Source organism: Fusarium vanettenii, assembly GCF_000151355.1.
Source record: "Fusarium vanettenii 77-13-4 chromosome 6 genomic scaffold NECHAsca_37_chr6_2_0, whole genome shotgun sequence".
Taxonomy (NCBI): domain Eukaryota; kingdom Fungi; phylum Ascomycota; class Sordariomycetes; order Hypocreales; family Nectriaceae; genus Fusarium; species Fusarium vanettenii.
The window spans coordinates 152,775-171,881 of NW_003315849.1; the positions used below are offsets into that span (position 1 = coordinate 152,775).

Sequence of the window (19,107 nt, forward strand, 5' to 3'; positions counted from 1 at the left end):
TCCTTTGGCGGCCACTCGATCATCTCCGCCATAAAATCATTCAAAGATATTCGCATGTTAGGGAGGTTCCTGCCTGTAGTTGGTGCCCGACTGGTGTACGTGCTCCAGAACCGCCCCTTGGGGTTAATCAAAGAGTCACAAAGTACCATGAAATCATCAGGTTCCGTACCCAAGGCTTCCCATAGTACAGCGCCTATCTTAAAATTCCAGGCGCTTGACGGGGTGCTACAAGCATATAGTCGGCCTTGGTAGAATTCTTTGTCGTTCAGAAGATATGGCAAAAGGTGATCCAATGGGTGCGAGGCATTTTGAGGGACGGGGTATGGTTTCAGACAACGGAGGTCCATGCGTAGTTTATAGCGGCAAACAAATAAGTAATGACATCTTTTTCTATAAATTTCGACTGGGTCATTCATTGTATCTGTGAATAGGTGGTCGGTACTCTGAAGTTGCGGGATTATGAGGACCAGTAGATTAGTAACAGGAGGCAACAAGAGATGTCTATCCGAGGGAAAAGGCATCCTACCGGCCACCTGAGCGGACCGGATTAATTGTCGAGACTGATGGAGGAGCTGTTGGTTGTTGTACTCCGAACAGGGGCCTCTCCCAACACATGCGAGATGAACCCATTCTCATCCTATCAGCGCAAGCAGAGAATTGGGGCAGGGGCAGATGTCCACCGTCTCCAGGTTTCAGCATAAATCCTCCCTGTAGACCCTCCTATAGGTAGGTTGAGAAGCCTTTAACGTCGGGCCATAAAAAGATGAAAGAAAATGCTTCGAGGCCAATATCTCCTGCCACCTCGGCAGCCACCTCCCTCCCTCAACCGAGCCAATAGGCACCCGGCACGTGGGGATCCGCGAACCCATATTTCAAGCATCAAGGGGCGAGAAACGTCTGAATAAAGTTCTTTTTTCCCCACTAACCCAAATTCTCCTGCATCCAACGCGCCCCGATAAGAGAGGTCATCATGTCGAAGCGCAATCTTCTCTTGTGTTTTGATGCTTTTGGTACTCTCATCAGACCTGCTCGCCCTGTTGTGCAGCAGTACGCAGAGATTGCGAGACAGTGTGGCGTGACTGATTTTGATGATCATGAACTTCAGTCTTCTCTGTTGGCGGCCATCAAGAAGGAGGCTGCAAAGAATCCCAACTATGGAAAGGCGACTGGATTGGGTGCGACTAAGTGGTGGACCAATGTACGTCTGAACCCATTCTCAACCACCCATAACTCCGCTAGTGATAAGAACTGACTTGTTTGTCAGGTCATCCACAACACCTTTACACCCCTAATTCGGAACAATCAACCCCTGCCAAAAGAACTGGCTCCAGCGCTTCTCCATCGTTTCGCAACCAAAGACGGATACGACACCGAGCCGAACCTGGTATCAGCCCTCAAAGCTCTCAGACGACAAAAGTCCCAATTGCATTTCGACGACGTCGTAATCGGAGTCGTTACAAACTCTGACGATCGCATTCCAAGCATCCTTTCATCGCTGGGTCTCGACGTGAGCCCCCTGCGATACGGCACAGAGGTGGATCCAAAAGAAGTCGAAGGACAAGACTATGACATTGACTTCCACTGCATGTCATATGATGTTGGTGTTGAGAAACCAGACAAGTTCATCTTTAACGCTGCTGAAATGATGCTGGCTGAAATCATCGCCATGCGAAATGGCAAGAGTCCAGCTGAAGCCAGGGCGGACATTGAATCGTGGCAAAAGGTCCATGTTGGTGATGAGCATGCAAAAGACGTCGTCGGTGCGGCCAATGCAGGTTGGAAATCGGTCTTGCTGGATGGCGAAGAGGAAGCTGCCACTATTCCCAGGTTGGAGGACCACCCAAATCAGACACTTGAGAAACTTTACAAGGACAAGGATGTTGTCACGGTTGATTCCCTACAAAACTTGATCGCATGGCTCACGAATGATGCTCCCATCAAATGAGGAACTGGGTTGCATGTACTTGGACGACGACACACGTTGAAGCTATCGCAGCATAGAGATCAAGAACCAAAGACAAAGTCCACGGCGGATAGAGGTCTAGAAACAACATCTCAACTCAATCTAATAGAAGAAGAGCAGAGTGGGTGGCATACAGCCCTCTTTCTCGCATACCAAGTCGCAATTTTGTCGCTTCGGTGGAGGCGATGGGCCGGTTGCCCAATTGGGCCTGATAAAATGATTCATCGTGAATCACGCCTTTGTTTGGAACGTCTGTGGGTTTTTGGATGGGACGACGCTAACTTCGTCCTCTTCAACCTCATCCGTTCTTCTCAACTCTTTCTCGTTTGTTTGAAGCCTACATGGTTTATCTAGACTAGAATGTTATTCCGTGATAACGCCATAACATCCTCAACCAAATCAACAACTTCAGGCTCACAACTCTATCATGGCTATCGACATCTCGGTTATCGAGTCGGTGAGACTCAACTCAGCAAGCGAAGAAAAAGTCATCGCACTCTCTCTCCTGGATTGCACGACAGCCAACTTTTCCTACGGTAGTGCCATTTGGCTATACCAGCCCCCAAAACTACCTGAATCCGACAACTTCAACCTCGGATATCACCTCCGCGAGTCCTTGGCCCTCACTCTAGAAGCCTACCCTCAATGGTTGGGTCATCTCAAAGTGGTGAGCAAGATCGATGGCGTTGGTCCTCCTGAAGCGCAGCATCTTCCTCCTCATGCGCGACGATTTGGACGCATCTATGCGCACTTTGGAACGGCCACGGACCCTGGGGTTGAATTCGTTTATGCAAGAAGCTCCGCCACTCTCGACTCTATTTATCCTATGGATCGACCTTCGAAGCAGCCTTTGTGGTCATGTGAGACGGCGACTTTTCACAGTTTCTTGGCCGCCACGACTCTTGCGCATGCTCTCCAGCCTAATATTGCGGATGAAGCAGGACGGCTCAGCCCCCTCATGGCAGTTCAGGTCACGGAACTTGCTTGCGGGGGCTTCGTTGTGGCTGTCAAGGGAACGCATCCTCTGGCAGATGCGACAAGCTTCATCTCCCTACTCAAGGATTGGGCCACTGTCAGCCGATCAGTCCTGGAGAAAAGCGCTATTCCTGCTCTCACACCTCTTTTTGACCCAGCATTGCTTGACAGCCAAGCAGCCGGTGACATCAATGCCGAAGAACCAGACGAGGACATTCTACAAAAGGCTAGGAGCCTGCCAATGCATAGATACGATTGGTGGGCTTCGGCAGCAACTTGCCCATGGCCATTTAAGATCCCAGCTCCTTTCGATACCGAGGAACAAACATCAGTGGGCAAGTTGATGCCCTGGGCTGAATGGGATCTTGCCTCACCAGTATCCAACTACGTCGTTCATCTAAACCGAAACCAAGTCGACGTTCTCTGGAACAAAGCCAACGAAAATGCCTCGGAAAAGCTTAGCAGGCATGATGCAGTTCTGGGGCATATATGGTCCTGCATCGCACGTGCCCGTGGCTTGCAAGACGACGATGGGCCTGTACACTGTGATCTCGTATACGGAGTGCGTCCCTCTTTTCAGCTGGGGAGCGAGTTCCAAGGATCTCCATGTATGATGATGAACGTGGAATTAGCAGTTTCCAAAGTGGCAGATGAGTCGAACTTGAGCGCTATCGCTACTCAAGTGCGTCAGACGCTCAGAGTAATTACCAACAAGGACAATATGGCCGCCCATCTTTACAGCATCGCATACGAAAAGTCTCCCCAGCGGATATGGCAGGCTTTTCTGGGACGACGGCACATCTTGGTTACGACCTGGGGCCGGGCCGGTATTTACGATATTGATTTCGGACTAGGATCTGAATGCAGCTTCGCCGAGGGTGTGGTCCCGGAGATGGATGGGAATATTCTCATCAAGGAGGCTCCTGGGAAGCCGGGCGCATACTGGACGGACAATGGCGTTGATATTTCTATTCATATTAGAACGGAGGACATGGAGAGGTTGATCAAGGATCCGTCGCTTCTCCCAGAGGCCTCCATCGGAGGTGGACATGAGCTCCAAGGTTATAGTTTCACGTCTATCAGATCATGACCTCGACGCCACATAAATCCGTTATCGTTTTATCTCAGAAATAGAAGCACGCATTCCGCTAAAATGCTACAACACAATTGGCTGTTCGACATTGGGTCATGTTGCAATCATCGCACGTTAGTGTCGTCCCCTGAACTTGATTGGCCGTGGTCCTGCATTGTGGTGATCTCATCATCGTCATCCTACCTACGTAAACACCACACCTAACCGACCTTGATTTCAGGATTGAGAACTTGTTTATTACAACATCACCTTTTTTCGGCCTCCTGTCCCACAACTCTGCGCAATCATTGTCTTTCCAAAGCCGCAATTGATATCATCAATCCAGCATGTTCATACACGAAGAATCAGCAAACCACAAAGACAAAGAGAAGAAGTCTAGGTGGAAGATCTTCTCCTCAAAGGACAAAGAAAAGCACAGCAGCCTAGAGCCTCCGGTACCCGATGTGGAGGCAAACTCGGGGGACTCTACCTATGGCAGCAGCGAGCCCAACAACTCGCTCACCACAGAGGCCGAGACGAGTGCTCCGAGGAGTACCAACAACACCAACGCGGAGATCCAGAACCCCTCATCGTATACCAGTCCCACCATTAGACGAGAGACTCACACGAATCCCAACACTGGGCAAACGACAACCACGACTACAACCACTACGACAACCACTACGACGGTGAGCAATGCTAATGGGACTGTGTCTACGATCGAGGAGCCTCGCCCGCCCTCCGAGCTGCCGACAGTAAGCAACCAGGACTTGCCACGCACAGCCACCCCCAAACAGCCAGACCAGCAGCCAGACCAGCAGCCAACGTCTCAAGACCAAACGATGTTGACGCCAACGAGCCGACGGCCAAGCGTCGAGACACCAGGGCGTCGAGTTATTCCACCTCGCGAGCCGATTCCCGTGCCGAGCCCAATTGAGAACACCCCGATCATACCAGAACGTGATGCAAGAAGAAAGTCCTCCGAGGTCCAACCAAACAACACCGAGGGACTCTACCCGGCTCCCCTCAGCAGCCCTAGATCCTCCGTCAACTTTTCCCACCCATCACCAAAGTCGACGATACAGAACCTCAAATGTGCAGCTGCCGGTATCCATGTAAGTTCCCCAAAAGACAAGTAAGGCAACAAACTAATCTGTTGATCACTCCAGGGCGCCGGTGAGACCCTCCGTGGAACACTCAACTCGACCGTCGACAAGCACTTTGGTTCAAACCCACAAGCCATGGAAAAGGACCAGGCCGCCATCGATAAAGGACGGTACGAGGTTGAGAACATGAGGTTCTTTCGCCCAAACGAATACTGGCAGCAGGACCATGAAAGTCGGCCATACACGAATGAAGCACCATACGTACAGGGTCCTCACAACGAACCACCTATTGCTATAAGCTCAAGCACAGTAGACATGGGGGATCAATCACACCGCGGCAAGTTGGCCAGTTTCTTCAAAGGGTCGAGCTATTCTTCTGGTCAACCTGCTATGAACAACCCCTCAAAGTCACCTCCACCTGAGAGAGCAAGGCTTAAGAAGAGGAGTAGCTCGAGATTGGCCCATGCCAGGCTGGGTGCTGTTGGTGAATAGTGGAATAAGACTTGGAGTGCTGCATAATAACTCCGTGTCATTGCAAATTGATGATACTAGGTGTGTTTATCACATATATTTTGAGCTGTATATACACATTTCACCAGTATGAAACCAGTAGAAACAAGTTACCTCGTTTTGACAGACTCCCAAAACCGTCTAGAATGCCAGGGAGGCGGTATCCTCTTTTACACGAGGTCGACGAGACAATGAAAGGATATAAGCCCTCCCAACCTTTCTTCCAATGGTTTGTAGGTTCAGAGCTGCAGACCTGATGAGGGTGTCATTTAGATGTAATAGCCAGCTAGACCTGTTCCACTAACTATTCCGATCAGACGAATTGGAATCTATTCCAGTTCGATGTCAGCTTACAAGATTGCCTGAGATATGAGGCCGTGCTCATGCGCCCCGCTCACTCAGATCTCTTTGATTCAGCCGGATAAAGACTCAACTTGCCTCAATCAATCCCATACCCAAACTCTACACACTAAAACGCCACTTGAACCAAGTACAATGACTCAACAAAGCATTCACAGATTCTACCGCGTCTGGCTCACTTACGTGGACCCCCTCACCTTGATCCCAACCGTCTACGCCCTCATCTACACACCGGAATTCATGCTCGAAGGTCTCGTCCCACCCAGCATGGCCGTTTACAACCCAATCGAAGGATTCTTCTACCACCAGCTTTCAGCCCTCTACGCGTTTGTGGCAATCATGCTCGGCGGTGTTCTGCGCGTCACTTCTGAAATCAAGGTGTGGAGGATCATTGTCTCAGGAGTCTTGCTCGTCGATATCTCGATCCTGGCTAGCGTGTATGTTAGTCTTAAACGTCAGGATAGGCTCGAGATGGAAAAGTGGCGTTGGCAAGATTGGGGGAATGTCCTGTGGACGGGAGGAGTGGCTGTCATTAGAGGCCTGTTCTTGGCTGGCGTTGGAGCTGGACGCAAGGGAAAGACGGCTTAAGGGGAAACTTTGATGAGGCAGCATAGTCTTTTGGGGGTTGATGGTAGTATCGAAGTATTGTAGGGCAGCGTTTGATCTGGCTTCACGAACAAGCCGTCACGAACAAGCCGTCGTTGCGTGATGTGAAGGTAGTCTAGCCAGTCCGTGTTCTTGAGCGAAGCAAATGGACAGTTGCACAGTTGATATCAGAATATAAATGTTGCGAGCCAAGCAAGATCAAATCTAACTTGCTCGTGGAGGTTGATATTAAACGTATAATTCTCTATATATATTACAATATGGCAATGACCATGCCCGTATTATGTATCTCTTTTCAGATCCCGAGGAGCTCCGACCCTTCCAGACCGTTTAGAAAGGAACAGGGACATTGCGCTCAAGATATCCCCTCCACGTGGGCCTCTGGCGCTTAGAAGGAGCATCAGTGCTCTTCTGAAGATCCTCAATGGCACTAGCCCACTTGACAAGCTCAGCCTCAGCGAAGGCAGTCTGCATGATGGCCAGACCAAAAGGCATGCCAGACTCGGAAGAGTAACCACCAGGAATAGTGATGACGGGGTATCCAGCTTGGGCAGCAATCTGAGGAGCCTGAGCAACCTGAGGGGGGACGAGGAGACCAGCGAGCTTCTTTCCCTGGTAGTTCAGAGCGTCATCAATACCCTTGCGGCAAGAAGACACGCAAAACTCGAGAGCCTGGAAGTAAGTCTCGTCCTGCTTTCCCTTGGTCTCGAGAGAAGCCAAGAATCCGTCCTGGCCAGAAGCAAAAGCAGGATGACCCTTGCCGTTCTTGTAAGGATATCCACCCTCAGTGCCATCAAACTCCTTGTTGAAGTTGACGATATCCTCCAGATCCTTGACGTTGGTGTTGCTGACCTCGGACAGATACGTCTTGATGTTGTTGTAAAAGTCGACCTTGATGTAGGTGTACTCAGACTCATTAGGGAAGCCTCGGACAGTGCCGTAGTCCCAGTTCCAACCGTCTGGGCTGACGAGGGTCTCGTAGTTGGTAATCTCAGTGCCGTTGATGACGGTAGCGCCGGCAGACTTGATAAGATCGACAACCTCCAGAAGCTGCTTCTGCATATCCTCATCGGCGTAAACCCAGAAGCTCTCCCAAGGAAGACCAAAGACGGCGCCCTTGAGAGCCTTCTTGTTAGTAAGGTACTGGGCATAGCCGCCCCGGGGAGTCTTGCCCTTCTGAGCAGATGTGTAGTTGTCGCGCTTGTCGATTCCGTACATGCCGTCGAGAACGAGGGTGGCGTCCTTGACAGTGCGGGCAAAGGCGCCAACAGAGTCCTGGTGCTCACTCTCGGGGATGACGCCGGCGCGGGAAGTCAGGCCGACAGTGGGCTTGAAGCCGACGAGGGCGTTGCGGTTGGCAGGGTTGATGACTTGAGAAGTGTTAGTTTCACTCTTGCATCGCTTCTACATGCACTTACCACTGCCATCAGTCTCAGTGCCCAGAGAAAAGGCGATGGCGTTGGCAGCAACACCAGCACCGCTACCAGAAGAGCTACCACCAGGGTTCACAGTAAAGTTGTACGCGCTGCGAACCTGACCACCACGAGCAGAGTAACCCTCAGAGTAGTCATTGCTGCGCATATCAGCCCACTCACTCAGAGCAGCCTTGCCGAAAAGCACAGCGCCAGCCTCGCGGAGCTTCTTGACGACGTGCGCATCGCGGGGCACGACGCTACCCAGAAGAGCCCAGCTACCGGCGGTGGTCTCCATGCTGTCCTTGGTTCCGATGTTGTCCTTGACGGTAAAGGGAATGCCGTGGAGGGGACCGCGGACCTTGCCTCGGGAACGCTCGGCATCGCGCTCGGCGGCGATGGCAAAGACGTCGGGGTTGACCTGCATCACGGAGCTGAGGCGACATTAGCATTGCTTCGCATAAAGAGGCCGGTGTTGCGCGACGTGAAAGATGCGACGTCATTGGCAATCATCGCAAACCTCAACTTACTTTATGTACTCCTGTGTCTGGTAAGTCCTGGTGAGATAGCAAGTCACCAGCTGGACAGAAGTGAGCTTGCCCGATCGCATCGCCTTTTGCATATCATCAATGGTAGCCTCCTCCAGCTTGAAGCCATTGCACTTCCCCATAGGGAACAAATCCGCAGAACCAGCATTCTTCTGCAGAGGCAGCAGATTGGGCGCGTACGAGAAGAGAGGCTCCGTCGACGGCTTGGCTGCGAGAGCCTGCGCCGCAAGAAGGCCAGCGGCCAATTGCAACTTGGGAAGCATGATGAATGCGATGCGACAAAAAGATACAGAAAAAGAGAGAAGGAGGTTCGACGTTAAAGATCTTCCCTGGCAAAGGAACACAACAAGGTTCACAAGGCGCGGGTGGCGGCGGGTTCCAGAGGAATTTGTAGCACCCACTCCCACTACGAGAGCTGAGTGATTTCCCTACCCTTGCCCACCCACGCCAAGGGTTCGCCATCCGGGGGGTTCCATTCCAAGGACAGGGGCTTCCATAAGAGATTCCCTTGCCTTACCATCGGGGAACTCGAGGTCAGGCTTGTCCGTCAGCTAGTGCTAGCTGACGGACGCCCTTCCGCAGCGGATGAGCTTGCCGATGAGGGTCCCCTCTAGCGGGAAAGCGTTCATCGGGAATGAGGCCATTACGAGTTGATAGTGGGGATTTAACTTTTAGGCGAGTCTTGCTCAACTGAGAGAGACAAGGATGGTGGCGATTGCAGGGATCAAAGCTGACGAACAGTGATGGAGATGGAAGACTTGGCATGCTTTGGGTTTATTGATGCCGGTTAAATGACCATGTTTTCTGCAAGGTACGGATTGATCTTGCATTATGCCAAATTATCCACTGTCAATTGCAGTGCAATCAGCACCCAAACACAACCAGAGGTTGCACAACGTCAAGATGCGCTCGCAAGCATGTTGATATCGACTTCCAATCAAACAAATAAACATTTTCGCTCCAAACTCGCTCATAAATCATCCAAACATCGCTCTCTATTCGCAAATCACTGGCTTTTCCACGAAGACTCCCCATCACTCTGCTGTCCCCGTTGACTATCCTCCTTTATGCGGAAATCCACACTAACCAAGATGCCATCCGCACTATTCTCGCTCTGATTATCCCTCTGGTTCTTTGTCCTAAACGTATTTATCCCCTCGGCCGAAGTATCTCTACTCGTAAGGACGTCGTGCTCGGGACGAAAGTTGAGCGATCGGAGGGCGTGGCTGCGGCTGTTGCTCGTGGGCTTTCCGTATCGTGAGTTGCCGTTGCTGTCTCCGGTTGTCACGTCTCGGCGGAGGATGAACTTGTCGACTAGGGGTTTTAGGCCTGGGACGGATAGGGCGATGAGTGTTGCGCCGATCTCGCTGGCTTCGATTGCCAACATGGGGTTGTCTTGAACTGTTAGCTTTAGTGTGTAAAGTGTTGGTGGTCGCACTTACAGGCCCAGGACATGTCGGCATTCCATTGCCCTTCAATAACAAATACAAGGCGTGTAATCGAAATAGCAATGACCCTGTTCCATCGTCAATATCCAGTCCCAGCAGTATTCCATCAAGGCGACTCACGATGTACCCGGCAAGAGAATGCACGCAAGCTGAATCTTTCGCTTGCGAGGCATCTCAAGAACCCGAAGCATAACAATCGGAATACCAAACAGCAGAAAATCGCAGACCAGCGAAACCGACGAGTTGACGCTATACACGAGTCCCCATTGCAAGCATGTGTACTTGTCGAATCCAGGCTGAAAGTCGTACGGCCACAATCCAGTGACGGGTATACAGTGGAAGATGAGGAGGAACAGCTGCGGGAGGTATCCCAGGATCAGAATACCCATGACAATCTTGATTGCCAGAAGGAGTTTGTCGTGAATACTGCATAGTCGGTAGTAAAACGCGAGACCGGAGATTCGGCAGAAGAGGAGTGTCGTCGTGTAAATGATATGGGCGGCAAAGTCGAGTACTTCGGTCAGTTCGATCGTTGGCATATCGAGAACATATTGAATGTATTCAAAGTGTCGTCCGGATCCCAGATTGATAAGCTTGATACACATGCCCACGAAGGGAATGAAGCAAATCTATGACCTAGTCAGTTGAGCCGCCTTGACTGGCACGAGAGATCGGCGGTCGTGGGTCAAGCCAAGGTGAAGAAGCCGACCAGAGCGACTCCCTCTAAGCATCATGGAGAAACACTTACCCATGATATCAACGTCAATATATCATCAAGTCCAAATCTTCGGATGAGAAATGCCCTCGATATGAGTCGTCCAAGAACAACAAGGCTCGTCAACACCGTCACAAAGACAATTCCCGCAATGGCGGGAGCATCCTTGGACTCGTTGAGATAATCAGCCGTAATACCCTTGGGAACCCGCCCGTCGGCAATAGCCCTAGCCACATCAGAGTCGGGCATGATGTGAGAGAAAACGAGCGTATGGTTGTTATATTATGTTCAGAGTCAACCAACTCCAAAAAAAGACTCCATCAGGAAAGAGACAAATGCCCCGGGAGGTGAGACACAGGACTGCCAAACCCTTATACCAACCGTCACAACACCACTACGTCCCAGAATGCACCGCGTCAGGCCAAAGCTGCACACTATCAATGCAAGCTTGACCTGTCCAGTTTTTTTCTTTTGTGGCTATCGGTACAAAAGTCCACACACACCCGACTCTAGAAGCCGTCCTCGATGGGCGGGATGCCGCACCGTACCGAATCAGTTCAAGACCAGGGGAGGGAACCACACACACCTCGCCTGTCCTTCTTTCTTTTTCCCTAAACCAGTGTTAGCGGAAAGAAAGAAAAAAAAAAAATGTCTTGCCCAGTGACAGTCACGGCACACGGCAAGTGGAGGCGAGGGAACCTGTCTGGCCGCTCTCCCGGATGCGCGAGATGGCCGGAAATTAAAAACGGCGCAAACTCTAACATCCCGCTGCTTGGTTCCGTGGGCTGTGCGAGGCCTAGAATGGCAATAGTTTTCAGGGATGGAGGCACAGACTGGACTCTGATCCAAAGCTTGCCAAGCTGATTATCAGGTCATGGCCGCATGGGTTACATCAAGAGCACGTTTCATGCTGGACATTATTTCTTCTTTGACAGCACCATTTCCCACAAACAAAAGAACCCAAACGCTTGCATGCCAGACAGTGATGGCATTACCCACTTGAACCTGTCTAGTGCCACTGTAACCCTGGCGATTGGCGCAAGGTACGAAGGAGGATCATCCCCAGCGGTGCCATTCCGCTGGGAGATCAAAGTGGGTTCACTCTGTTGGTTTGCTTCCTGCGGTTGCTTGGTTCCTGTCAGCTTCTGCCATCCATCTGGATGTCACTCGAGTTTGCCTATCGCCGTGTCAAGACCATGAAACTTTGAAGCAAGCCACACATGTACGACCGTTGCATTTGTTGCTTTTTTGTCGACTCACCCTCTATCTCGAGCGGAATATCGGTCCTTGTAAACTCTGCTGTGCCGCAGGTTCAACACTTGGCCTCACGTCAGTCTCTGTTTCCTTTCTTCTTTTCGTATCCTCCATTGCTTTATCCACGTGAAATCTCAAGTCTCGCTCGGTCCCCGGATCGCTCGGTCCATCTGTATCCACTCGGTCCCAGAAACATCAAAAACCGCGTCAACTCCCCCCCTGGTTATCTCTCCCCCTAGTCTCTCCACCCAACCAAACCTCCCGCATGGTCAATGTCTCGTTCGCCTTACGAAGTGGATTTCACGCTCGAGTCTCTCTTCGGTCCAGAATACCGCGAAGCAAAGCATCTTTTAGTCACCATGAATCGAGTCTTGCCTCTCCAAAAGGGCAATCCACGGCCACTAGCCATTTGACTTCTCCTTCGAGACTGGTGGTGCACCGCCATGATCGCTAGCGCATCCGGCACGGGGGGATGGCGGAACGCCCGATGGATCTAGCGCAGCCCCAAGAACGTAATGACTCGCTGTTTAGCGTTTGATGGGATTGATAAAATCGGTATTATTTCTCGTAGGATCCATTTCAGCTACAAACTTTCCGTATGCAGCTGCTTGTCTAGGAAAAGCTTGTCACAGGGAGTCTTGGTCAATGCTGAACACGGGCCATTCGATGTCTTCTAGAAGCCGCGTTCAAGCGAGACGAAGCGGCAGCCTCAGCATTCCAGTGAAACGGAAAGAGGAGCTATATAAGTCATGCCAAATCTACTTTCAGTATTTGGCCGAAGTTGCAACTTGAGTGAGGTAATTGTGACAAACAATAATGTTTTCCTGCTACCAGCCTCACAACCCAGGCATTATTCCCAGGCATTATTGTCTTGGTGGTAGCAAATAGCCAAGAGTAGCAACGTCTTTTATTTGCAAGGGTATTGTTTTCCTTTATCTGCCACTGAATTTTGGACGCCAGGAGCCAACGAAGAGCTGAAACAGGAAAGAGGCGGCTACATGTTGAGTCCAAGCAAAGCCGTGCGTGCCCGATTGCATGTGACCACCCTCAGAGTTATTGTACAGGTTCCCATTCAACATTAGTAACCAGGCGCGGATTAAAGAAGTGGAAGCCTCTATAGCGCACGAGATGCTTAGCCCAACAAAACGGCCGTGAACTAGTAACGTCTTTGCTATTCTCCGTTATTCCAAGTGCTTCTCATTCACAAGCACATATCGATACCGGGCTTGACCAGCCTCCATGCTCAACACAACTTGGTTTGCACCTCTTCTGAATTCACGGCTTAACCTTCTTTCCTACTACAAAGTATAGCATCTCCTCGATATCTGCCGGCGAACCAGTCGCACTGCCGCCAATCTTGAAGCCACCGCTGATAAGTGTAAAGGCATTAATAGGCGGTAGATCGCTATTGTTAGGTGCGTTAACCTCAATGAAATCACTTCTATACCAAAGTAGCTTGTGGTAGTCGGTAAGGGGCATGTCTGGGGACGAAGCAGTACTGATAATCAGGTCGATGGTCCTGGAATTCTCTGTTGCCCAATTTTTTTCGTCCTTGCCATCGGTAGCAATATACATATCTGCGCCGAGAGCGAGGACTTCGTCTCTCTTGGAGGCTTTGCGTGAGATACCGACAACCTTCTCTGCTCCAAGGGCCCTTGCGAAGAGTATTCCGAAGTGGCCAAGCCCACCAACTCCTACAATGCCGACCATCTTACCCATGCGGCCATTATTTCGCAGAGGGGTGTAAACGGTTACGCCAGCGCAAAGCATAGGTGCAGCTTCTTCAGAAGGAAGGTCATAAGGGATTTTAATAACCCAGCGCGAGTCCATACGGTAATAGTCCGCATAACCGCCATACGACTTACCAATATTGCCGAGGTATATTAATCTATAAGTACCAATAGAACCTTGGAACAGTAGCTAACCCGCCCAGCAGAGCAATCAGTGCAGTCATCACATAGGCAGCTTCGCGCCTAGGACCCGACCCCGACACGGTCACCAGCCTTGACGTTCTGAACTTTGCTTCCGACACGGATAACAATACCGACAATCTCGTGGCCAACGCAGCAAGCTATTCCAGGTCAGCACGTATAAGCAAAGCCTCATCAGGGGTCATTTACGATGAGGAGTGTCGCCCCAGCCAGAGCGTAGCGTATGGAGGTCAGAGCCACAAATGTCGCAATGCGTGATCTTGGTGTCGACATGATTGCCCTCTCACATCTTCAGCTCGAAGACATCCCACTGCATTTTGCCGTTAACAGCGTCGGCGGAGTAGCCAAGCCAGCCCTGAAACTCATAATCCTCCATTGTAAATGCGGATTAGCCTAAAGAACAAATTGTTACAAGTGTATCAATTACCAGCATAGTAGCTCAACCAGAGAGCTTTACAATAAGTAGGCAGAAATTCTGGCTATTTACAGACTGTCCGCCCACATTGCGAAAAGTTTGACAGCATGCAAGTTTGCCTGGGTGAGCGATTTCGGACCTCAAGAGCAGTTGTCGGATATAGCACACGGACCTGTAAACTTCCACGATGTGTAGCTATTGAGGTCGGATCGTCAACGAAAGGCCCTGCAGCCGCAGCCCCGATCCGACATCCCGATTCAAAATGCAGTGGGGGTTCCGAGTGCAAACCACAAGTTCTCGGCTCGGATGATCCGTTTCCGATGCCCGGAATCGTGACGCGAGCTTGGATCGCGCCAGCAGGGACAAGGGTGTGATTTGCCCGCTGATACTTCCACCAGGCGTTGCCTATCTTTATAGGCATCAAAACGGTCAAGGGTCCCTTAACGGTGATAATTGCTCAATCACTTGCACTCTTTCTGCCCTCATCTGGAACCGCTTCTCAAGTCTTGGTCATTTCTGAGCTGAGGCACTTGTTCCCCTCACAAATTGCCCGACCCCTTTTTCGTCATCTGTTACTACATACTATCGACCCAACATGGCCAAGAAACAAGTCCATGCCGTACCCAAGGACTTTTGTAAAAACATGGAGCATTTTGATGTGTACCCTGAGATTGACCCTCTCGATGGGCTAAAGGGTTCGTTCAAGGGCAAGACTGTCGTCGTTGCTGGAGGCTCTGGGGGGATTGGAAAGGTTTGTTGAACCTACGTGAAACTCCTTGAAACTGACGTTGACAATACTGCTGCAGGCGATTGCTGAAGCCTTCTGTCTTGCTGGTGCCGCATCGCTCTGCATCGTTTCGAGGTCGAAGGAAAAGTGCGAGAAGGCAAAAGCCGATATTCTTGCAACCTGCAAGCTTCATGGACTGGAGCCCGAGATTGTCGCAGCCCACGGGTTCGATGTTGGTAGTACCGAGGACGTCGATAGGTTCTGGACGAAGTTCAGGGACCACCCGCTCAAGGTAGATGTCGTCGTTAACAACATGAGTACGCCCGCTGTTCCATGCCTTTGGAGTGCAAGTTTAGTATCTTATATGGCTCACACCTCATAGTTCGAGTCGACGAGGGAGCCTTTGAGAAGATTGGTGACACCAACCCCAAAGCGTGGTGGGATCTGTGGGTAGGTAATTCCGCAGAAAGCAAACCAACTTTTTCTAATCCTCCTTTTTGATCTAATGTGTTGGCTTGCTGAACAGGAGACCGTTGTAAAAGGCTCATACTTGATGTCACGTGGCGCGATTCGTAACCGCGATGGAGACCTGAAGGGCCTGACCATCATCAACACAACGTGAGTCCCACTGATTTGGCACCAAGATTCCCAAGGGCTAATCTGATCATTGTCATGTAGATCGGATCAATCTAATCAAGGCTCCGCTGCCACTAGTGTGTACCAAGGCACAAAGAGTGCTTTGAACCGGTGAGTCCGCCAGCGATCTGTATTATGAGTGAATATGTGTTTGACAGATGTAGTCTCACCGAAGCTCTTGATTGGGACCACGGCCCGGATGGCCTCCGAGCGTTTGCACTACACCCAGGTGAATAACATTCCATGTCACCCTTTTCTTGCGTGTATCTGACAGTCGTAACTAACGCATGGCTTCTGGCTTCTCAAGGTTCTATCTTGACTGAGAGTACTGCCAAACACTTCCCCGACCTCGAGATACCCGGTAATGTCCGTTTGCCTGGTGGTTTTTGTGTCTGGCTTGCGACGTCAGATGAGGCAAATTCATTCAAGGGCCGTTATGTAGACGGAAGCAAGGGGCTCAAGACTCTCGCTGCCATTGCAAAAAAGAATGCCGGCAATCCTGACTGGCATAAGATGCGCTTGGTTGATTACGAGGTTTGAAAATTCGAGCCTTGACTTGTATACTGCCAAGTAGTAGAGGCAAAACATAGGAAGGCGACAATATGACTGTTAGCAAACTGAACCTGTGCTGTTTAATAGACTTCCCCATTAGTTCTAAGATCGTACGTCGGCTCCTGATGAGAGGTGGAGCTGAGCCTCATCCCATTTTCACTTGATTTTTCACTATCCTTATCGAGCCCAAAAGGTAACCTTTGCCTGTCGATGAGCACCCTTTGAAGAGTAATTGACACCAAAGAGCAAATTGCAAATACACCCGCATCTTCACCGTGAGACTGGGGTGAATGATGAGAGGACAAAGTGACTGCCAAGGTGAGGACGATTATGAAAATAGCGTCGACAAAACCACGTTCTTCAATATCGCCAAGAATACAGTCACAGAAAACCAGTAGCGGAAGGTGACACTGGGTCTTCAACCACAACGACGCCTCTGACTAGAATCACACTCAATGCAATATCAGCCTCTGCTGGCTCAGGAGCTACTCGAGGTCCGGAGGTCCAATGTGGAGCACACGCGCGGCTATTCGTAAGGTACGATGTTGAAATTCATATTGAGTGGTTAAGAGACGCAATCGAGACAAAATCAATAAATAAACATATTTCTGCTTTGCAATCCTGCCGTTTAACAAAAAGACAAGAAAATGGAAAAGAAAGTGATAGCTACACCACAGGAGCAAATATTAATTTAGATGTCCTACATATGATTAGGATTGTAACAAGTCCCCAATGCCCCGGCAACAATAACTTAGTTACACTCCATCTGTTTAAACAGACTCCTCAATCTGGACAACTTCAATGCCATCAGCCTTGACGCTCTTTCCATTCACATCGATGTCAACTGCACCGTTCTGCGAGCGATACTCTTGGATCTTTGCAGGGAAGTAACGGCAATCAGTCTTGGCAGCAAATAGATAGTCAATCTGTTGGACGTTACAGCGGTTAGCATGTGTTGCAACATTTTAAGGCGTGATGGTCAGAGTTGTTGGTCCCATACCTCTTGGAAAGAAAGCCCTTTCGTTTCGGGAATATAGAACCACATAAGGACACAGGGCGGGATGCTAAGACCAAAAAAGATGAATCCAATCTTGGCGCCCAAATTGGCGGCATCAGGGTTAATAAGGTAAGGAAGAACAAGAGACACGATCCATACACTACAGTGAGATGACGTTAGCAAATCAAAGATTACCCAAAAAAAGAGACTGAATACCCACCCAGCCATTTGGGTAAAGCCCATAAGAGATACCGTCGAGGATCGTAGTGGCAGAGACGGGACTTCTGCACCAAAGGCGAATCCGATGGCGCCGAGCGTGCATTGGTAAACTACAGCCCAGATAAAAACCGATACCAAAAACACCCACACGGCAGCTCTTGTGTTGAAGCAGCCAGTGATTCCCATGACCAGAAGCGCGGCAGTCAAGGAGTATGTCCCAGGAATCATGAGTTTTCTCCGTCCAACAGCCTCGATCAGTGGGAAGGCGGCCGCACTAGACGCAAGCATCACGCTTGTCAGGGCAACGGTGACGGTGAAGTAGTCTTTAATTCCGACAAGGGACATGAAATAGGTGATGAACCCTGGAAAGCCTTAGCTGACTGAAAAAGTAGGGGGTGGTCTTCCTCGTCTTACCGAGAACAAATGTAGAGCCCACACATTGCTGTTCGACTGCGGGGAGGTTTGCGATGAGAGTACGTCTTAGATTGGTTGACCTGAAGCACTGGACAAGAGTCAGCCCGCTCTGAGCGGCGGCAGCCTGGAGGCTTCCACTGAAAGCAGCATCCTTTGCGATCCTATCCATCTCTGCGTCGATCAATGCCTGGTCGCCGTGGCCGTGGATTCGGATCAAGGACTGTCTGGCACGCTCGGTTCGTCCTCTCTTCAAGAGATAGTAAGGAGATTCGGGAAACCACGGATATAGAAAAAGGAGAGGCACTTTGAGGAGTCAGGAATGGCATCGGTGATGAATATTGAGGGGATGCGTACCGACAAACGCAAACTGCGTCAGGATAAGGCCGCGATGGGCCCATTCTCCTTGGACGGTTGAGAAGACTTTGGCAACAATGGCCAGGAGGAGTTGCCCAACCACAATGGAGGTGTTCATCAGACATAGGTAGAAGCCGCGCAATTCGGGGCGTACCGTCTCGCCGATCCAGACGGGAGACAGGATATAGACAATTCCGAACCCGATTGCTGTGATGATGCAACTGTCAGCAAAACCCCCCCGTCTTCTCCATAGTGAGACTCACCGTTGACCAAGCGACCGCAAAGGAAAAGCACCCATTCGGTACTTGCAACCTGCATTCCAACTCCCGCGGCTGTGATGACGGCCCCAACCAGCAGCGAGTGTTTCCTTCCAATCCATTCGATGAGTTGACCAGAGATCAAGATGCCGATGATGTCTCCGCCGCTCGCGGCGGCAGACCAACCAGACAGGTAGTTGGCGGGAATGATGTAGCCTGTGTCAGATCCAGCGAATTCTCTCCCGTATTCCTGTTGGAAAGAAGGGAGGGTTGCTGCATTGCTGGAGACGCCCCAATCGTATCCTAGCACATGAACCCTGTCAGCAATTCAACCTGTCGAGATGATGTGAAACACTGCTCACCGAGCATGATTCCTCCCAAGGCGGAGAAGAGCGCCCAAGCAGCAAACCTAGGCTGTGCGCGGAGGATTCGCCATCTATTCTCAGGCTGCACCTCTGCCCAGTTGGGAGTGAAAGCCATTTTTGGAACGAAGTGATGGTGTCTATCTTGCAGGACTTGGTTGCTGTTGGCTGCTTTGGGGACCGGAAGGCAGCTGAGCTCTGCAGCTTTATACAACGTCCGCCTTCACCTGCTATGCTACATGCATTCAACTGACCATGAGTCTAGGATTCCCCG

General features: G+C 50.6%; 8 protein-coding genes across 8 annotated transcripts; 4 read left to right on the top strand and 4 right to left on the bottom strand.

The window, feature by feature from the left end:
* Positions 1-970: 970 nt before the first annotated feature.
* NECHADRAFT_42619 (uncharacterized protein) lies at positions 971-1,945 on the top strand (the record flags this gene model as incomplete). The annotated part of the gene is made up of 3 exons (XM_003042113.1): positions 971-1,198; positions 1,265-1,499; positions 1,557-1,945. 3 exons carry the CDS (start codon positions 971-973, stop codon positions 1,943-1,945), a joined length of 852 nt encoding a protein of 283 aa, XP_003042159.1.
* Positions 1,946-2,390: 445 nt separating this feature from the next.
* On the top strand, positions 2,391-4,044 carry NECHADRAFT_94112 (uncharacterized protein; the record flags this gene model as incomplete). Its single annotated transcript, XM_003042114.1, has 3 exons — positions 2,391-2,969; positions 3,057-3,981; positions 4,022-4,044. The coding sequence occupies 3 exons, from the start codon at positions 2,391-2,393 to the stop codon at positions 4,042-4,044; spliced, it is 1,527 nt and encodes a 508-aa protein (XP_003042160.1).
* Positions 4,045-4,357: 313 nt separating this feature from the next.
* NECHADRAFT_94113 (uncharacterized protein) lies at positions 4,358-5,608 on the top strand (the record flags this gene model as incomplete). Its single annotated transcript, XM_003042115.1, has 2 exons — positions 4,358-5,125; positions 5,180-5,608. The coding sequence occupies 2 exons, from the start codon at positions 4,358-4,360 to the stop codon at positions 5,606-5,608; spliced, it is 1,197 nt and encodes a 398-aa protein (XP_003042161.1).
* Positions 5,609-6,759: 1,151 nt separating this feature from the next.
* Positions 6,760-8,815, bottom strand: NECHADRAFT_104624 (uncharacterized protein; the record flags this gene model as incomplete). The annotated part of the gene is made up of 3 exons (XM_003042190.1): positions 6,760-7,962; positions 8,011-8,438; positions 8,535-8,815. 3 exons carry the CDS (start codon positions 8,813-8,815, stop codon positions 6,923-6,925), a joined length of 1,749 nt encoding a protein of 582 aa, XP_003042236.1. The 3' UTR covers positions 6,760-6,922.
* Positions 8,816-9,558: 743 nt separating this feature from the next.
* NECHADRAFT_42574 (uncharacterized protein) lies at positions 9,559-10,964 on the bottom strand (the record flags this gene model as incomplete). The annotated part of the gene is made up of 4 exons (XM_003042191.1): positions 9,559-9,798; positions 9,995-10,024; positions 10,249-10,629; positions 10,749-10,964. The coding sequence occupies 4 exons, from the start codon at positions 10,962-10,964 to the stop codon at positions 9,559-9,561; spliced, it is 867 nt and encodes a 288-aa protein (XP_003042237.1).
* A 2,280-nt stretch (positions 10,965-13,244) lies between these two features.
* Positions 13,245-14,276, bottom strand: NECHADRAFT_81206 (uncharacterized protein; the record flags this gene model as incomplete). The annotated part of the gene is made up of 3 exons (XM_003042192.1): positions 13,245-13,750; positions 13,835-13,857; positions 14,188-14,276. 3 exons carry the CDS (start codon positions 14,274-14,276, stop codon positions 13,245-13,247), a joined length of 618 nt encoding a protein of 205 aa, XP_003042238.1.
* A 634-nt stretch (positions 14,277-14,910) lies between these two features.
* Positions 14,911-16,218, top strand: NECHADRAFT_81207 (uncharacterized protein; the record flags this gene model as incomplete). Its single annotated transcript, XM_003042116.1, has 7 exons — positions 14,911-15,066; positions 15,122-15,359; positions 15,425-15,492; positions 15,569-15,660; positions 15,721-15,789; positions 15,843-15,907; positions 15,986-16,218. 7 exons carry the CDS (start codon positions 14,911-14,913, stop codon positions 16,216-16,218), a joined length of 921 nt encoding a protein of 306 aa, XP_003042162.1.
* Positions 16,219-17,209: 991 nt separating this feature from the next.
* On the bottom strand, positions 17,210-18,951 carry NECHADRAFT_42507 (uncharacterized protein; the record flags this gene model as incomplete). Its single annotated transcript, XM_003042193.1, has 6 exons — positions 17,210-17,387; positions 17,448-17,808; positions 17,861-18,163; positions 18,215-18,227; positions 18,338-18,774; positions 18,834-18,951. 6 exons carry the CDS (start codon positions 18,949-18,951, stop codon positions 17,210-17,212), a joined length of 1,410 nt encoding a protein of 469 aa, XP_003042239.1.
* Between the last annotated feature and the right edge of the window lie 156 nt (positions 18,952-19,107).